Genomic DNA, 17,238 nt, shown 5'->3' on the forward strand with positions numbered 1-17,238 from the left:
AAAACTCATTTGAAATAATATTGTGTAATATAAAAAGAAAAATTTTCAATTTAAATTAGTAAATAACAAATTTTGAAAACAATAAAAATACACTTGTTTTTCCGGAGTTTTTTTTTATTAGTTTCTGAAGTGGCCGATAGATGTTGAAATGTCGAAAACGCGTTCACTTGTAAAGCGGTAGATTGCGTTATTAAGTTCCTATCAAAATTCAACTACGTGTAATTGTTCATGCTGATTTTATTTGATAAATGTTTACTCCGAAAAGAAATCTAATTAAAAATAATGAAATCCATACAAATTGTCCAAAAATTAGTTAATTTAAATCGCCTTTAATCATCTTGAATTTTTTTAACTTCCAGCTAAAAAAATTGAAAATTTTCAAAAATCAGGAAGTTATTGTTTTCACCCCGTTTTTCGAAAATCGAGTTTTCATCAGATCTCGACGTTTTAAGGTCCTAGGAAGCTTCCCTGACTATTCCCGCGGTGATGTCACCGTGTCTGTATGTGTTTTTTTTTTTTTTTTTTTTTTTTTTCCTTAGGGGGGGAATCCTTTTTACGGATTCTAGGCATAGCTGTTTGGCCTGGATATGTGGTGACTCGACGCGGCGTCATACTAAAACTCGACGCTGACGCCCCTACCCACTAAACCCTAAACCCCTTTCTCCTATCCTCTGATCCCCCATGGTACCGCCGTAAGGCATTTCTTCGCGGGGGGAGGAATTAGCTGCTGCTCTTCCTTCTGGTGGCTAAGATGTTATTTCTTCCTTCTAGACGCGCGCGTGTGTGTGTGTGTGTGTGTGTGTGTGTGTGTGTGTGTGTGTGTGTGTGTGTGTGTGTGTGTGTATGTAAATCTCTCATAACTTTTGAATGCATCATCCAATTCGATTGAAATAAGCGGCGTTCTAAAGAATTCTTTTGCCCTTAGAATTCTGATACTAGTTTACAGAATTTGAGTCGATGAATTTTGAGAAATCTCAAAAATAAAATTTCCAAAAATTCGTTTTTTTGAAATATCTTTTAAACGGCTGAACCGATCGATTCCAAAAACTAGTCAGCTCTTAACCTTAAACAACCACGTCGATCGCCACCAGCCCGGTCAAAATCGGTTGATTCGTTCGTGAGATATCGTTGTCGAAAAAAATTGAAAAAAATATTTTTTTTTTTATTTCTATGAAATTTTTAGTCTGACCAATTTGCGCTTAAAGATTCTTAAAAAAACTCAAAAACTTGCGTTGAATGCCGTAAACCGCGAGAAAATCGGTTAATACATTCAAAAGTTATTGCGGTTTGAAAATTCCAAAAATAGTGTTCTATGAAACTTTCATCAGCCTTTTGAGCTCGAAGAGTTCAAAAGCACAGAACAGCTATTTATTTGAGCTCGGAGAGCTCGAAATAATACAAAAACTATATTTTTGAACTCGAAGAGCTCAAAAAATAAGTGAATTGTTGAGCGCTTAGGTATGGAGGTAGCGGGAAGTTTCAGGATTGGCCTTTAGGGTCAACCGTTTTTCTAATTTTTTTTATTCTTTTGAATTAGATTTCTTAATCAGGTTAAATTTTCTCATAAGAAAAAGTTTTATAATTGATTTTCTTTGGTAAATATCACAAGTTTTTTTTATGACTGAACGGTAATCACTAAAATGAATTATCTATCGGACATTTTTTAATGCCGGCTTCGATTTTCTAAGATTTCGATGGTCAACATTTCTTATTGCTTCAAACTGGATTTGCAGTCAATTTTTCTATGGCTATAAATCTTTCTATTTCTGCTATTGGTGAAAAAAAATTTTTCAAATATATTCAGTATCCCCGCAAGATTCGCTTTTCTAAAGTTTCCATTTGTGTCTAGATTTGTCTATTTTGAGTAATTAAATTTATAAAATTTTAATTTTTTTAATTTTCTTTATTTATTTGAAAAATTTCCACGTGTTTATTGAATTTTATTAAATTTTCTCGGGTGTTAAAATTAAAAATCTTTAAACTTTAAATCTTTTAAATTTTCTCATCTCTACACGGTGAGAAATTTCCATTATTTTTTATTCTGCATGGATTTTAGATATTACAATGGTGCATATTACTAGTGAACCTTATTGACTCAGAATAAAATTTTACAATGGCCCATAGTAATTTCCGAAACAAATGAAATCAGACATAGTAAATGGTAGAAATTGAAATGTACCATAGTAAAATGAAATATGCAATAATTTAAATTTCCGAATGTACTATAGCAAAAAAAATAAGAAAACGTTTGTAAAAAATAAAAAATTTTAGAGTAAAAAATGTTTTTAGCAATCAAAAAAAATATCAAACCAAACAAGATTTTTTTTGTTTGCAATAATTTTTAAAAATATTTTTTTAAAATATAGTTTTTTTTATTTTTTTTTTTTTTATTTTTAACAATGAACGTAGGATTTATTTTGGCAATTAATTTTATTATGAATAATTATAAACACAATATATAACTTTTAAATTATTTTTTATTATTATTAGAAGTGTCGGTTGCAGGTTAACCATCAAATGTTTGTTTTCATTTTAATTTTTCACGGTAAATTATTAAATATTTTATTATTTATGAATCTTACAAATTTTCATTAACTATTCATGTGTTGATGGATTTATAAACTAATATTTATTTAAAACTTAATGTTTATTGCAATTTTCATAACACCGTTAACCACTTCTGATAGCGTCTGTAGACTTATGTTGACAAAACAAAGCAGCTCGAAAAAATGAAAGACTGACGCGCATACGTTTACTATGGGACATTTGAAAATTTCATAGTCACAATTTTAAATTTAAACCGAGTACACGTGACTAAATGTGAAACTTTTTTATAAATTTTTATTGTCGACTGAGCAACAGAAATTTTACTATGGAACTATAATGAAAAGTTTTAAGCACACTAAAAGTTTTTGTTCTGTCAGTTTACGAAAATTTTTTATATGTGTTTATGTAACAGTTGCATGGTCAAATTTACTATGGTCCCTAGTAAATATTGATTGGTACAATATGATATTCTTAAATTTTTATGGTAATATTTTGAATTGAGTCATTAAGGTTCAGTCTTATTATGTATGCATAGTAAATTTCTACAGAAATTTCTCACCGTGTATTTACTATCAATGGAACTATTGTCAAAATACAATTGAATCATCAGTAAGTTAATTATTTTTACCAATAATTCCTACAATTTACTTTAGAATAAATTTGAGATGGCAAATTCAAGAGTTGTTTGCCGCCATTTAATTTAATTATTTATTATTAAAATTTTTGTTTGAATCGATAAGTGAATTTATAAATTTTACAGGCCAAAAATATCCAAACTATTGAATTGCATGGAGTCTAAATCAGTTGTATGAATCACAATTGCGCAGTATTTGAAATCCGTCAACAAAAAACTTCATAAATAAATACCGTAATATTTAAAATCTTCACTCAGTTTGTCATACAAATATTTTTGTTTCTAAAAATACAGCATATAGAAAAATAAAAAAATGTTATTTATTTATATTTACTTTAACAAGACAATGAATTTTACTAGACAGCATTAAGTAGTCCTTATCGTTAATAAATAAAGCGATGTCATACTTGGACGTTCGTTTTATCAGAAATTAACGGCAATCAGCGAATTCGATGTTATCTCGAGTCATATATTTGCCTCACGTGCGTATCACCTAAGTTAAATAAAAGTTAATGTATTCAGAAAATTCTATATAAAGCTAAAAATGTGTAACAGAATAATTAGCAAGTCTAGATCATTAATTTTTAAATAAAAAAACAATTGCCTATTGATACGTTTAGTGACTTTGGAGTGGCCTTGAATTTTTTTGACTAATCTTTTGTTGTTTGAGCTGCGATAAGTGTTTTGCTACTGCACTCAATACATACAACAATGGTGGCGTGTATTATTCTACTGACACATGCACGCAGATAAAAGTCCCCTCTATTTTTAACGTCTGTGTGTTTATGATGCTTGGAATTGATAAATTAATTGAACATCGGGTGATCGAAATTAAGATTGAAATTTAAAAAGTTTTTTTTTAATTCTTTTTATTATGGTCGAAATATTGAAAATGTGGAAAAAGTATAAGAGTACTTTTTTGTGGGAAATTTTATTTTCTAAAAATATTATTGGGGTACTTTTTTTGCATCTTCGATATTTGAGCTAGAATTTTGATTTTTTATACTATTATTTAAAAAATAAATAGTAAATTTATTCGAGAAATTTAAATTAAAATTTTGGACAGAATTTTAAAAATTTTTCAAAAGTGTTTCCGAAATTATTCGGAAATTATTGAGAAAATTTTACCCTCTACAAAAAAAGTACTAAGATATTTTTTGTCCTATTTTTAATTTTTTAGCCAGAATTTCAATTTTTTTTATGCTATTATTTAAAAATTAAAAAGAATACTTACTCGAGGACTTTAAATTAAAATTCTGGCCAAAATATCAAAAATGCAATAGAAAGACAAGAGTAGAAAATTTTCTTGTGGAAAATAAAATTTTCCTTAAAAAAATACTGATATACTTTTTTTGTATCTTCGATATTTGAGCCATAATTTGCATTTGCTTAATGTTATTATTTAAAAAATAAATAGAATACTTATTCGAAAAATTTAAATCAAAATTCTGGCCAAAATATCAATAACTTTTTGAAAAATTTTTCCCTCTATTTTTTTTTATATTTTGGCCAAAATTAAAAATTTTTTATATTTTCTTTCACAAAACAAATTGAATATTTTTTCACAAGCTTTTAATCAAAACTCTGGCCCAAATATCAAAAATACAGTAAAAATACAAGAAACTTTATAGAAAATAAAATTTCCTATAAAAAGTACTGATATATTTTTTTTATATCTTTGATATTTTAGCCAAAATTTCAATTTTTACGTGAAGAGCAAATTTAATACACAGAAAGAAAAATTTCTTGACTGGAGAATAAAATTCTTGTCTCAAGAAAATTTTCGGGTGCCTGAAGAAAGACCGAAATTGTGCTGGCCAAAATAAAAATTCTTCTTGAAATTCTATTCTTGGTAGAAGTAATTTTTTCTTAATTCAAATTATCATAAATACTTGATACAATAAATTTTTATATTTGATCAAGATTTTTAGATACTTTAGGAAAGCAGCGCACCTACTTCAGCTAAGAAAAAAATTTTCTCACCTTGAGAAAATTTTTCTCTTGAATATTTGATACACATTTTATAATATTTTAGCGTGCAATTATACATATTGAATGAAAAAAAATGATTCAATATTATTTGATCTTCCCATTTGACATGTTAATCAATAAAAATATTAATTAAAATTTACTTCTGTCTTTATATTTAATTTTTTGGAGCAAGAGAGAAATTTTCTCAAGACAAGAAAATTTACTTCTATCAAGAACTAAATTTTTTGGAGCAAGAGGCTGAATTTTCTTAAAACCACAAGATTTTTTTGACAAATAAATTTTCTTGGATCAAGATTAGTATTTCTAAAACCAAGAGAATTAATTTTGTTGAAATGAGTGAAATTTCTTGTCAAAGAAAAATTTTTTTTTCGCTCAAGAAAATAATTAAGAAGAAAAATATTTTCTTGGCTCAAGTGAATCTTTTTTTCTGTGTATCTTTGATGTTTTAGCCAGAATTTCAATTTTTTTTAAATTATCATCACAGAGCAAATTTAATATCCTTGACCCTTTAAACAAAAATTACGGAAAAAATATCGCAGATATCACAAAATCATCTCCGTACTTTTTTTTAGAGGATGAAATTTTCTATAAAAAAATATTAAGATACTTTCTTCATATCTGTGTTATAATGTCTAATTTTTAAATTATCGCTTCAAAATAAAACATTTCCAAGATACAGTATATTCAAAAAATTATTACAATAATATTTAGCAAAAAAAAAAAACATAAAATAAATTTTAGCAATAAAAATAAATTTCTAAGCAATTTTTAACTAAAAAAAAAAAAAATTCTTACATAAACATTTATATTTATAGGAGAAATAAACTGTCAGAAGTTGATAATTTCCGATATAGATATACCTCCTTTTAAAAATACATAAACAAGTATATTTACGTCGACGCACGTGGTTGACATAATGAAAGGGAGGTTATTTAAAATTTTCGTGTACCATAGGCTGGGTAGTATGCAATATGGGTGTGCGTTGTGAATATTTATCTGTATGCATATATACAGTGTGCATGTAGTGGAGTACATATAATACATTTACAAACGACACGTCACTATAGTCACGTGATGACGCGATTTATAAAGTGTGTTAGGGACCGGCCGGTCTTACACTGTTGTCCCAGCTTTCGAACGAGCAACGTCTGTGTCGAACGTACTCTTAAATAAATTCTCGAAAAAATTCGCGATTTTTAAAAAAAGTTTTTTAATTTTTCACTAATCACAATCGTGCCTTAATTTCGCGAGTGAAATTTTTTTGGGTTCAAATTTTTGAAAATATTGGCGTGGTACAAAGCGATTAAGATTCTTACGGAGGAATAAGGAGGGACTTTTATTGTGAAAACAAGTTTAAATAAGCGGGCAAGACGACCGGGAGCAGACTATACTCGGATCTTAATTTTGCGGACCTTAATTTCCGATAGAACCCCCCCGCGATGGACAGATGGGATTACAGTCGGCATGGTATGTCAAAAAAAAATTTTTTTTTTTAATTTTGTATTTTTGAAAATTTTTTTAAATTAAAAAAATAATTATTTAAAATAGAAAATTTTAATTTGGAAATTTTTTTTTTAATTTAAAATTTGCAAAAAAAAAATTATTTATTCAATAGAAAAATAAAATATATTTGTATTAGTTGTGTTATTGTTCTTAATTCTGTTAAGTGGGAAAAAATTGGAGCGACTTCATTTAAGTAATTAAAAGTAATAAAAATGAGAAATGACTATTCTTAATTTTATTAATGTGTTTTGTTATTTGAATATTTTTATCAAAATATATTTCTATTTGAAAAAAAGAAAAGATAAATTTAAAGATATCAACCGGGTGAAGTTTTTATTTTTTAATACAAATTAATTTTTATAATCATATTAAGACTTTTTGCTGACGCTTTGAAGTATCATTTTTGTTTGGAAAAAAAATTTGATTCGTAGAATTTTTAACTTCCCGCTAAGAAAATTGAAAATTTTCAAAAATCGGGAAGTTATTGTTTTTACCCCGTTTTTCGAAAATCGAGTTTTCAACGGATGTTGACGTTTTGAGGTCCTAGGAAGCCTCCCCGAATGTTTCCGCGGTGATGTCCGTATGTGTGTGTGTGTGTGTGTGTGTCCGTATGTAAACCTCTCATAACTTTTGAACGGCTCGACCGATTTGATCGCGGTTGGTGTCATTCGAAAGGGCTTGACCAAACTTATATTTTGAATAGAATTTGGACCGATTCGAACTGGTAGATTTTGAGAAATCTTAAAAAAAACTACAAAAAAAAATTTTTTGAAATATGTTTTTTTTTTTAATTACTTTTAAATGGCTTTACTGATCGATTCCATAATCTAATCAGCTCTTAAGATAAAAAAACCACGTCGCCCACCGCAAGCCCGGTCAAAATCGGTTGATTCGTTCGTGAGTTATCGTTGTCGAAAAAAAAACCGAAAAAAGTGTTTTTTCGGATTTACTTCGAAATTACTGGCTCGATAATTTTAAACTTAACGATCCTTCATGGGGCTTTGAAAACGTCAAATGCCGCCAACCGCGTGGAAATCGGTTCATTCATTCAAAAGTTATTGCCGTTTGAATATTCAAAAAATTGTGTTTTATTAAACTGCTATTAAAGTTTTGAGCTCAGAGAGCTCAAAATGACACAAAAATTATATTTTTGAGCTCAAAGAATTCAAAAACGTAATGTGTAACTTTGAGTGCTTAAGTACAAAATGAGCGGGAAGTTGCAGGGATGGCCTCTAGGTCAACCGTCATCCTAATTTTTTTTTATTTTATTTTATTCCAAGCTACTTTTTTTTAATGCACAGAACTTCGCCGAAACAAAATAATTTTGAAAAATTTCTTCGATGCGAATCTAATAGAAAAAATTTTATGATTAAAGAAATTTTTCGGTTAATTTAAGCGCTGAGAAATTTTTCAAAATTATTTTTTTGGTTGAATTTTTTTTTTAATTTTTAAAAATTTACATTTATTATAAATGCAGAAAAACTTCGGAAAGTAAATTTTTATTTCTTTCTAAAATAAAAATGAAAAAATATTTATTTTTCATTTAAAAATTACAAAATGCGTATTTCGAGATTTAAAAAATAAATACGTAAAACTTTTTTTCTTAAGTTTGATATAAAAAATTTAAACATTTAAAAAAAATTACATTAATATTTTTAAAAGTAGCATTTTTCAATAAAATCTCTCTATAATGATTTATTTGTTAAGAAATCATAAAAATTACCAAATGTTAATTAATTTAATAAATATCAAAGCTATTGATTTTATTTAAATATAATGAAGTTGAGAATTTATTAGTTTCTATTTTTTTTACGGCAAAATTAATCAACAAGACATAAAAACAAAATAATTTTTATCAAAATTTGAATTAATGGTCCAGTTGATTGTTTTGAAAAGTATAATTAATATTCACAAACTTTACAATAAAATGAAAAAAAAACAATAATAATAATAATAATAATAATAGTATTTTAAAAATTAAAAATAAAGTTAAAATAAAAATAAAAATTATTATTAATAAACAAAAAATCTAGTTTACTTAATCAAGTTTTAAACGTTGAAGTTTTAATTCAAAATTACGGGTCAAATATTGAAGTTATGGAAAAATTATGTCAAATCTTTTATATAGAAAAATTTCATATTTTACATAAAAGGTCATGACAAATTTTACCCTTATCCTTTATCCAAAATTTGAATTTAAAGTAAAAAAAAATGGTTATAGAACTTATCCGTAGTTTTCAAAAGTTTAAAATGCTGTTTGCGGCATAAATATTGAATATATGAAAAAAAATATGAGACTTTTCTTTATAGAAAATTGAATTTTCTACAAGAAAAATTTTTCTCAATTTTAACATATCTTTTACCGTCGAATAAAAATTTTAAAAAGAAAGATCAAAATTTTCATCGTTTTATATAATTTTTAACTTTTAAAATTATTATTATTATTATTTCAATATAAATAATAAATTAATAACAATAATTATAATAATTTTAATAATAATAATTATTGATATGACATATAATATTACATTTATGATTAAATCGTTAAGTATCGATTTCAAGTCGGTTGAATGCGCTCACGAATTATATATTACATCCACATGTTATACTTAAATATATTTATGTATATATACAACAGAATACAAAAGTAATATGATCTAAATCTAAGATAAAAATAATAAGGTAATTCGTTGTTTTCATAATTACAATAAAGAAGAAATAAAAAATAACAATTACAATAAACTTTAGTGAAACGCATCAAAAGTTAATGACCCTCTAGTACAGAATGAGCGAATATAATAGAAAAACTGAAATAGCCTAGACATAAAAACATTAATATATATAAAGAGTCAATTTACATAACAGTGATTGCGTTAATTTGCTTATTGGAATAAAAAGTTACCGTCGCTGAGTTTTTATCAGACTCAAGCCAGCGTATAAGCTTCGGATTTTAGTTTTATTTAGAAATCTAACAGCGATAGAAGACACGACGGTACCAACCGGAGCAGCATTATTTTATATTATATATGAGACATGTATATATCTATACTGTAACTGGTTGAATCCATGATGTAAATGGGAATCAATACTTTTCTCTTTTGAGGTCGGTCGATGCACTTATTTTAAAAAATAATCCAGTTCTACTTTTTTATCGCTCAGATCTATCGCTATCTTTTCATAATTCACATAGTCGTCACTTTTTATTCATTGGTAATTATTTGGAAGCAAAGATTTATTTTTTTCTAAAAAAAAATTCTTTTTTTGTCAATTTAAAATTTACAAAAATAAAAACTGAATTTGGAATCAAATTGCAACATAATTTCTTAAATAGTTCAAGTAGCACCCGATAGGTGGCGAAATTTAGAAAAGCGCGTTCACTTGTAAAGCGGTATGCTGAGTAGTTAAGTTCCTTCGAAAATTTTATTTAGCTTGATAAATGGAATTACATTCGTTTTAAGAAAAAACAAATTTAATTTAAAAATTTTTTATGTTAAAATAAGTTATTCAATGTAGGGTAAATGTTCCAGTAGTTGACCGGGCACCAGTAGTTGACCGCTTTCATAAAAAAGTCCAAAAATTATTATTAACTGCATTTTTTATGACCCTGAAATTTATTTTTAACTATTGTTGAATTTATAATCATTACAATAAATAGGTATTCCAAATATTATTTAATTTTTAGAACATCGAAAATAATTCATGAAAATTTTTCACCGCATGATCTGACTAAAATCGGTCAATTACTATAGTAGAGTATCCGAGAGGCGACTACATCTTTTAGTTAACAAAAAAGTTTTTATTAGGTTAATCTTGCCAAATTAAATTCTGAAGTAGTCTTTAATAGTTTCTTAACAAATCTTTTAATAAGATTTGACAAAAACAATCAAATAAATACCAATTCAATGACCGGTCAGACACTGGAACAATAAAACACCGTTGTACCATCAATAAATGACTTCGGTCATCTATTAGAACCTGCTATTTTTCAAAATACCAGTAGTTGACCGCATGCACAGTTGTAAGTTTCTAACCTATATAAAATAAAAATATAAATATGTTTACGTTATAATTTCATGTTTACATAAGTATTGTTATTTAAAATAATTTATAATTATTAAATTGTTAGTAATAAAGAAGTATTTATGCTTATTGTTTAATATGTTTCAAATAAGATGATTGTTGAGTCAAGTTTAAATTTGTACACTGATAGAAGAATTTATTAGCTATTAATAATTTAATTTATTTAGGAGAAAAGAGTACATTTATTAATAATGAATATGTATTTATTTATATTTAACCAATATTTATTAACAGTTAATAAATCGTATTTAATAAATAATTTATAAACTGTTAATAAATATTTATTAAACCCTATGATATTAACAAACATCATTAAATATAAACAAATCCTTCTATCAGTGCAACAAGTTTAAATATGAATTTTTTTGCTGATATTAGAAATATATAGACATAAATTTATAGTAATTAATAGTTTATTTTAAATAATAGTGATTATTTAAAATAATTGCATACGTGTGCCTCAAAAAAATGTTTTGCTTTTGTCATTATTAAATCGAAGTTTAATTTACTAATCTGTTACTTTTTTATTATTATTAGTTTTGTTCTAAACTAATAGTATATTACATATCTAGGGCAGTAAAATAAGAAATGTCTCAGATCACATGTAATTGTTGTCCGAGGCGAAGCCGAGGTCAATAAACATGTGATCTGAGGCTTTCTTATTTACTGCCCGTGGTGTGTATACTATTTTTCTCCTCGACGGAGGCGGAAAGCGGCATTTTCGTTTAGCGCAGCGGGAGGAAAATTGACGCTTTCCGCCCGGAGGTGAGAAAACGAATCCATAGATTCGGTAGAATCTGGCGCCAAGTTCCGTTCAAATCTGTTGTCAACGGAGCGCCAGACTACCGACTATGTTTACTGTAAGCAGAACGGTATTTTGAGGTTGCAAAATTTTATTTAATTCTACGGTATTTTTTTTTCCTAAATTGTATATTATAACAGTAATTCATACTTTATTTTACTGTTATTAATTAATTATATTCACTTATAACAATTAATCTGCTTGAAATTACTAAATTTAATCAGCACAAACTATAGCAACGCAAAAATTTCGATCCTGACTTTTTTTCGATGGGCAAAGTGATCTGCCACAGACTAAATAATCCGAGAATGCATAGTAATCCTTCACTAGATGGGAAACTACAGTTAAAAAAAGATATTTCACAGCTTGCATCTACACTCGCCAGGGTGCACTGGAATTATTTTTACATAAATTGTAGCTTCAAGGGGATAGTTTGCTATAAAAAATGCAGCCAACGCGATAGTTAAGTTGGTACCAATTGTAAATTTTTATTATAATTACAAAAAATACTAAAATCCGAACAAAAACAGTTTCACTGTAAAAAAAATCGCGCCAAGTCCACGTTCATAAGACTATTAAGAAAAAAAAAATTTCTTTTTTTCTTTACAAAAAGATATAAAATAAAAAAATTAAAAAATCCAAGAAACCGATATGATTGTTTATGATTTTCGGAAATTAAAAAAAATTTTGTTGTTAATTTAAAAATTAAAAAAAAAGTTTTTGGAATGTACTTGGTGTGCGTCATTGTGTATTTCAATTTTTTTAAAGTCCTAATAAATAGATTTTACGAATTTCATAAAAAGTAAAATATTTTGCAACCACGCACACTAAATACGTTCCAAAATTTTTTTTTTTAATTTTTAAATTAACAACAAAATTTTTTTTAATTTCCGAAAATCATAAACAATCATATCGGTTACTTGGATTTTTTAATTTTTTTATTTTATATCTTTTTGTAAAGAAAAAAAGAAATTTTTTTTTCTTAATAGTCTTATGAACGTGGACTTGGCGCGATTTTTTTTAACGGTGAAACTGTTTTTGTTCGGATTTTGTTTACTAATAATACAAATCTAATTTAAATAAATAAGCATAAAAATATTATACTTTAAACATAAAAAACTAATTAAAATTTACAAAATAACCAATGTTTGATAATCGGTCAACTACTGGAACACTCCGGTCAATTTACTGGATCAAGCCGGTCAACTACTGGTGTTTTCATCTTACCTGCATTTAAATGTGAATTTATATATAATTTTATGAATAATTCGAATAAATTACATCACATATCAAAAACTTGAATATTTAAAGTTTAAATAAACTTAAATTTTTTTTTTTTAGCGTATAATAATTAAATTACGATCAATTGAAATGCCAAAAATCCTTAATCGGTCAACTACTGGTACATTTACCCTAATAAATTATCCTCAATTTTTTTTTATTGTAAAAAATTTCGAAAATTTGAGTTTTGTTGAACTTTATTCTTTTTAATTAATTTATGAAAAAATGTTTCTAAGTAATTTTCTTCAGGTTTCTATACAAAAGTTTTTCTCAATTGTCTGACAGTGAAAAATTAATGATACGATGTGAAGATTTGAGTGATATAATTTTTACTTCTGCCAATTGTACTTTGAAATTTTTCTTTTTTTGACACGCTTTGCAATTGTCAAGCAAAATTAAATTAAATTCAATTATTTTCGATTATTAAAAAACAATAAACTCTATAACCTTCAAGTTTTCCCTAAAGAATTATTCTGGAGGAGGATATATTTGCTTCTATTAAGAGCGGTTTATAGTTGATTTTCAAACGTGCTTTTCTCATGTATGTGATAAAATTTCGAAAAAAAAACGCTTCGCTCTTCGATAGATAATTAAATTATCTATCGAAGAGCGAAGCTTTTTTGGAAAATTTTCATTTATTTATGCATAAAATGCGTTATAAGATTCCATTTGTTGTACAAGTATGACAGAGATACTTTCGTTTGTCCAATAGAGGGCGAGAGAGAGAAAAAATGTAAACCCTTCTTAAAACATGCAAAATTTCACTATAAAAAAAATTTGTTTTGTCAATTTATCATTATCAAGAATAAAAACTGAATTTAGAATTAAGTACAATAGAATCTCTTAAATAGTTCCACTAGCGCCCGATAGGTGACGAAATGTAGATAAGCCGCTTTAATTTTTTGAAAAAATAAATTTAATTAAAAAATTTTTCATGTTAAATTAAATTATTAAATATAATATATTATTTTGATTTCTCCGCTTTTTTTATATCAAAAATTTATTAAAAAGTATAAACAAAGGTCATTTTTAATAATTAATTCTTTTCAATTCATTTTTGAAAAAATTTTTTGAAATTAATTCGTTCTGATGTCTATAAAAAAGTTTTTCTCAATTGTCTGACGATGAAAAATGATTGATTCCCCATTGAAATTTTGTTCTAAGCTTTAGATATCAGCCGATTTTATCAATATAATTTTCACTTCTGCCAAGTGTACTTTTAAATTTGTCCTTTGTGTTACGCGTTGCAATTGTCAAGCAAAATTTAGTTAAATTATTTTTCGATCGTTGAAAAATAAAAAATTCTATATCCTCCAAGTTATCTCTCATTTTAAATGGTGTGGAATATGCGCGCCTGAATTAATGCCACATACATCTATCTAATTTTCTTTTAGGATACTAAATATAAACGAATTTATTCTCACAATTTTCCTTTACATCTGTTAGCACTATTTAAAATTGAGCGTAAAGGTTTTTAAATTAAATTTATCACAAAATTTTTTTACTACCTAATTATTAAACAAATTATATTGCTTTAAACTTTTAATATGTTTTTATCATCAATAAGAATAAAAATTGAATTTAGAATCAAATTGCAACAAAATCTCTTAAATAGTTTAAGTAGCGCCCGATAGGTGGCGAAATGTAGATAAGCGCGTTCACTTGTAAAGCGGTAGGCTGAGTATTTAAGCTCCTTCAGAAATTATATTAAGCGTAATTATTGGTACCATTTTCATTTTATGAAATAATAATTTTAGTGTTAAAATTTTTTATGTTAACTTAAATTATTAGCCAAAATAAATTTTTTTTGCATGACGGGCAGAAAGCGTCAACTTTCTGCCTGCTGCGCTAAACGAAAGTGCCGCTTCCCGCCTTCGTCGTACAAAAAAATAGTATACACTCTACGTGAAGTAAATAAGAAAGCCTCTCTCGGCTTCGCCTCGGCCAACAATTACATGTGATCTGAGATATTTCTTACTTTACTTCCCTAGGTGTGTAATATACTATTCTTCGATTTTTTTTTAATATTAAAAATTTATTCAAATGATAATACATTAAAAAATTTTAATTCACGAAGTTTTTTCTTTAGCTGTCTTTATAAAAGTTTTTTTCTCAATAGTCGAATAATGAAAAATCATTTGCTATCAATGCAGAAATTCAAGTCCTGAATTTTTAAAATCTGATAATTTTTATAATGTTTTTTTGGTAAATGTCGTATTTGGAATTTTTTTCTTTTTTGTCACGCTTTGCAATTGGCAAGCAAAAGCTTAATATAAATTGGCTTTTGATTTGTGAAAAATAATAAATTCTATAATCGTCAAGTTTTTTTCTCATTTTTATTTTAAATCTGAGCGACTGTATTCTTACAATCTTCATTTGTTCCTATTTCCGAAATTTAAAATTGAGCGTAAAGATTTTTAAGTTAAATTTATCGCAAGATTTTTTACTACCTAATAATTAAAGAAATCGTATCATTTTTTATGTATAATTCCTAAATTTTCCTTCTAGAGTTTTCGTACCCTTATCTAATAAATACAAAATTTAATTTCAACAAATTTGTCACTTTTAATTTGCAAAAATCTATACAGCTAACTTAAATAAAAAATTCCCATTGAAATTTTGTTCTTTTGTCAATTTATCCTTTAATTTTCCAAACTTTTATGTCTCAATAATTTCTCATCGTAGATCCAAAAAAAGTCTCTAAATCACCTAAGTTGTTAGTTTTTTCCAACAAAATCAATGAAAAAAACTGCCCTGATGATAAAAAATTAACGACAAACAAAAAACAGTTTACCGGAAGCGGAATATTAAAAAAGGTCGTTCAAAACATCGGACATTCAAAACATCAATGAATTATTAATAAGTCGTACGATATGCGATGCATGCTTCTATTCTATTCTATTATTTGTACTGTGAGTGGTATTCCTCTTCGATTAATTATTTATCATACAATTGTTATTAATAAATGAACGTCGATTGTCCGCGTCGTTTGTTTTTTCTTACCCACATTGTATCAAACAATTAACGTTCCAAGAATGGAAGTAATCTGGTCTAAGACACCTTGAAACATCCTCAAACTCAAAAATTCATTAATATAAATTTTGAGCTCAAAAATCTAAATTATTTCAAGTAGCGCACTATAAAATATAAACTGCGATATCTTTTGAACGCGTCCTTCGATTTTGATGGCAATCGACGCAGTTCTTCAATCACTAAAAGTATATACATGGTCTTAGAACAATTTTTTGATAAATTTAATCACTGTAGTTGGTTTTCCAAAAAATTAAAAAAATTTTAACATTTTTTAAAAAATCAACTTTGATATCAAATAATTTTTGAAAGAGTAAATTTATCAAAAAATTATGAGACCTTTTTGGTAGAGGCTTTAATTTCCAACAAGAATATCTTCTAATCATACTAGTATGACAATCCGTTGATAAGTTACAAAATTTTAAACTTTGAAAAAAAAATTTTCCGGCTCAAAAATCTTTTAATTGTTTTAGAGTGCGCATTGCAGAATATTTTTAAACATATCTATTGAACGCGTCCTTTAATTTTGATATTTTTGCTACCATTCGACGTTGTTCTTTAAGCTCAAAGAGTTTATACATGGCTTTGAATTGATTCGTTAATAAGTTCAAAAGTTATTTGAAAAAAATGTAAAAGCTTGATAAAAAATTCTTTCTAAATTTAAAATCCGAATAATTTTATAATTTAAAAAAATTTTCAGTTGAAAACAGGTGTCATTAAAACCTGCGGAACAAAATAGAATGACAATTAAATAATAGTTTGACGTCATCAATTTATTTATGAATTGTTCATGATGATGAAAATTAAATCCAATAAAAAATGGATTGTTTATACGGCTGATCGCTTAAACATTTTTCAATGTCAATTCGGTTTTTCATTTTTAAAAATATTTAGTAAAATTCTGGTGTATGTTTTGAGATTGAGGACAAGCTTCAGTTGGTAACAATTAACCTTGTGTAAATAAATTACGAAGCAAATAATGACAATTGTTATAGTATATGTAGCATAATAAAAAACAAAAAAAATTATGAGTTATTGCCATTTAATGTTTAGCAAGGTGACTTAGTTATAAACAATTTAACGGCGTAACTTATCGCAAACGTAATTAATTCCGTTGCAATGAATTTTATTATCAACATTCTTATCTGCTAAAAGAATTTATGATTGAATAATAATAATAATAATAATAATAATAATTATTATGATAACAATAATCATTTTTTATTTAAAGCACGTGTGTTACTCGGCTTTATTTACTCAGTGATTCATTAGTTTTATCGAGTGCTTACGGTGATAATTAATGTGTGCAATAACGTCATTAAACTTGACGCGAAATTTGAATTTTTTTTTTGCGTCAGTCAGAATTTTT

General features: G+C 26.5%; 1 protein-coding gene across 4 annotated transcripts in view; it reads left to right on the forward strand.

The window, feature by feature from the left end:
* The first annotated feature begins 6,278 nt into the window (after nucleotides 1-6,278).
* Nucleotides 6,279-17,238, forward strand: part of LOC123267603 (carbonic anhydrase 2) — a 34,050-nt gene continuing 23,090 nt past the window's right edge. For 3 of the 4 annotated variants that reach the window (XM_044732321.1, XM_044732322.1, XM_044732324.1), the window contains exon 1: nucleotides 6,279-6,640. In XM_044732321.1, coding sequence (XP_044588256.1) covers nucleotides 6,613-6,640 — 28 coding nt within the window. In that variant the 5' untranslated portion in view covers nucleotides 6,279-6,612. The remainder of the gene's footprint in view (nucleotides 6,641-17,238) is intronic. The other variant, XM_044732323.1, reaches the window with a different exon arrangement.

This window comes from Cotesia glomerata, linkage group LG6 (assembly GCF_020080835.1).
Source record: "Cotesia glomerata isolate CgM1 linkage group LG6, MPM_Cglom_v2.3, whole genome shotgun sequence".
Lineage (NCBI taxonomy): Eukaryota > Metazoa > Arthropoda > Insecta > Hymenoptera > Braconidae > Cotesia > Cotesia glomerata.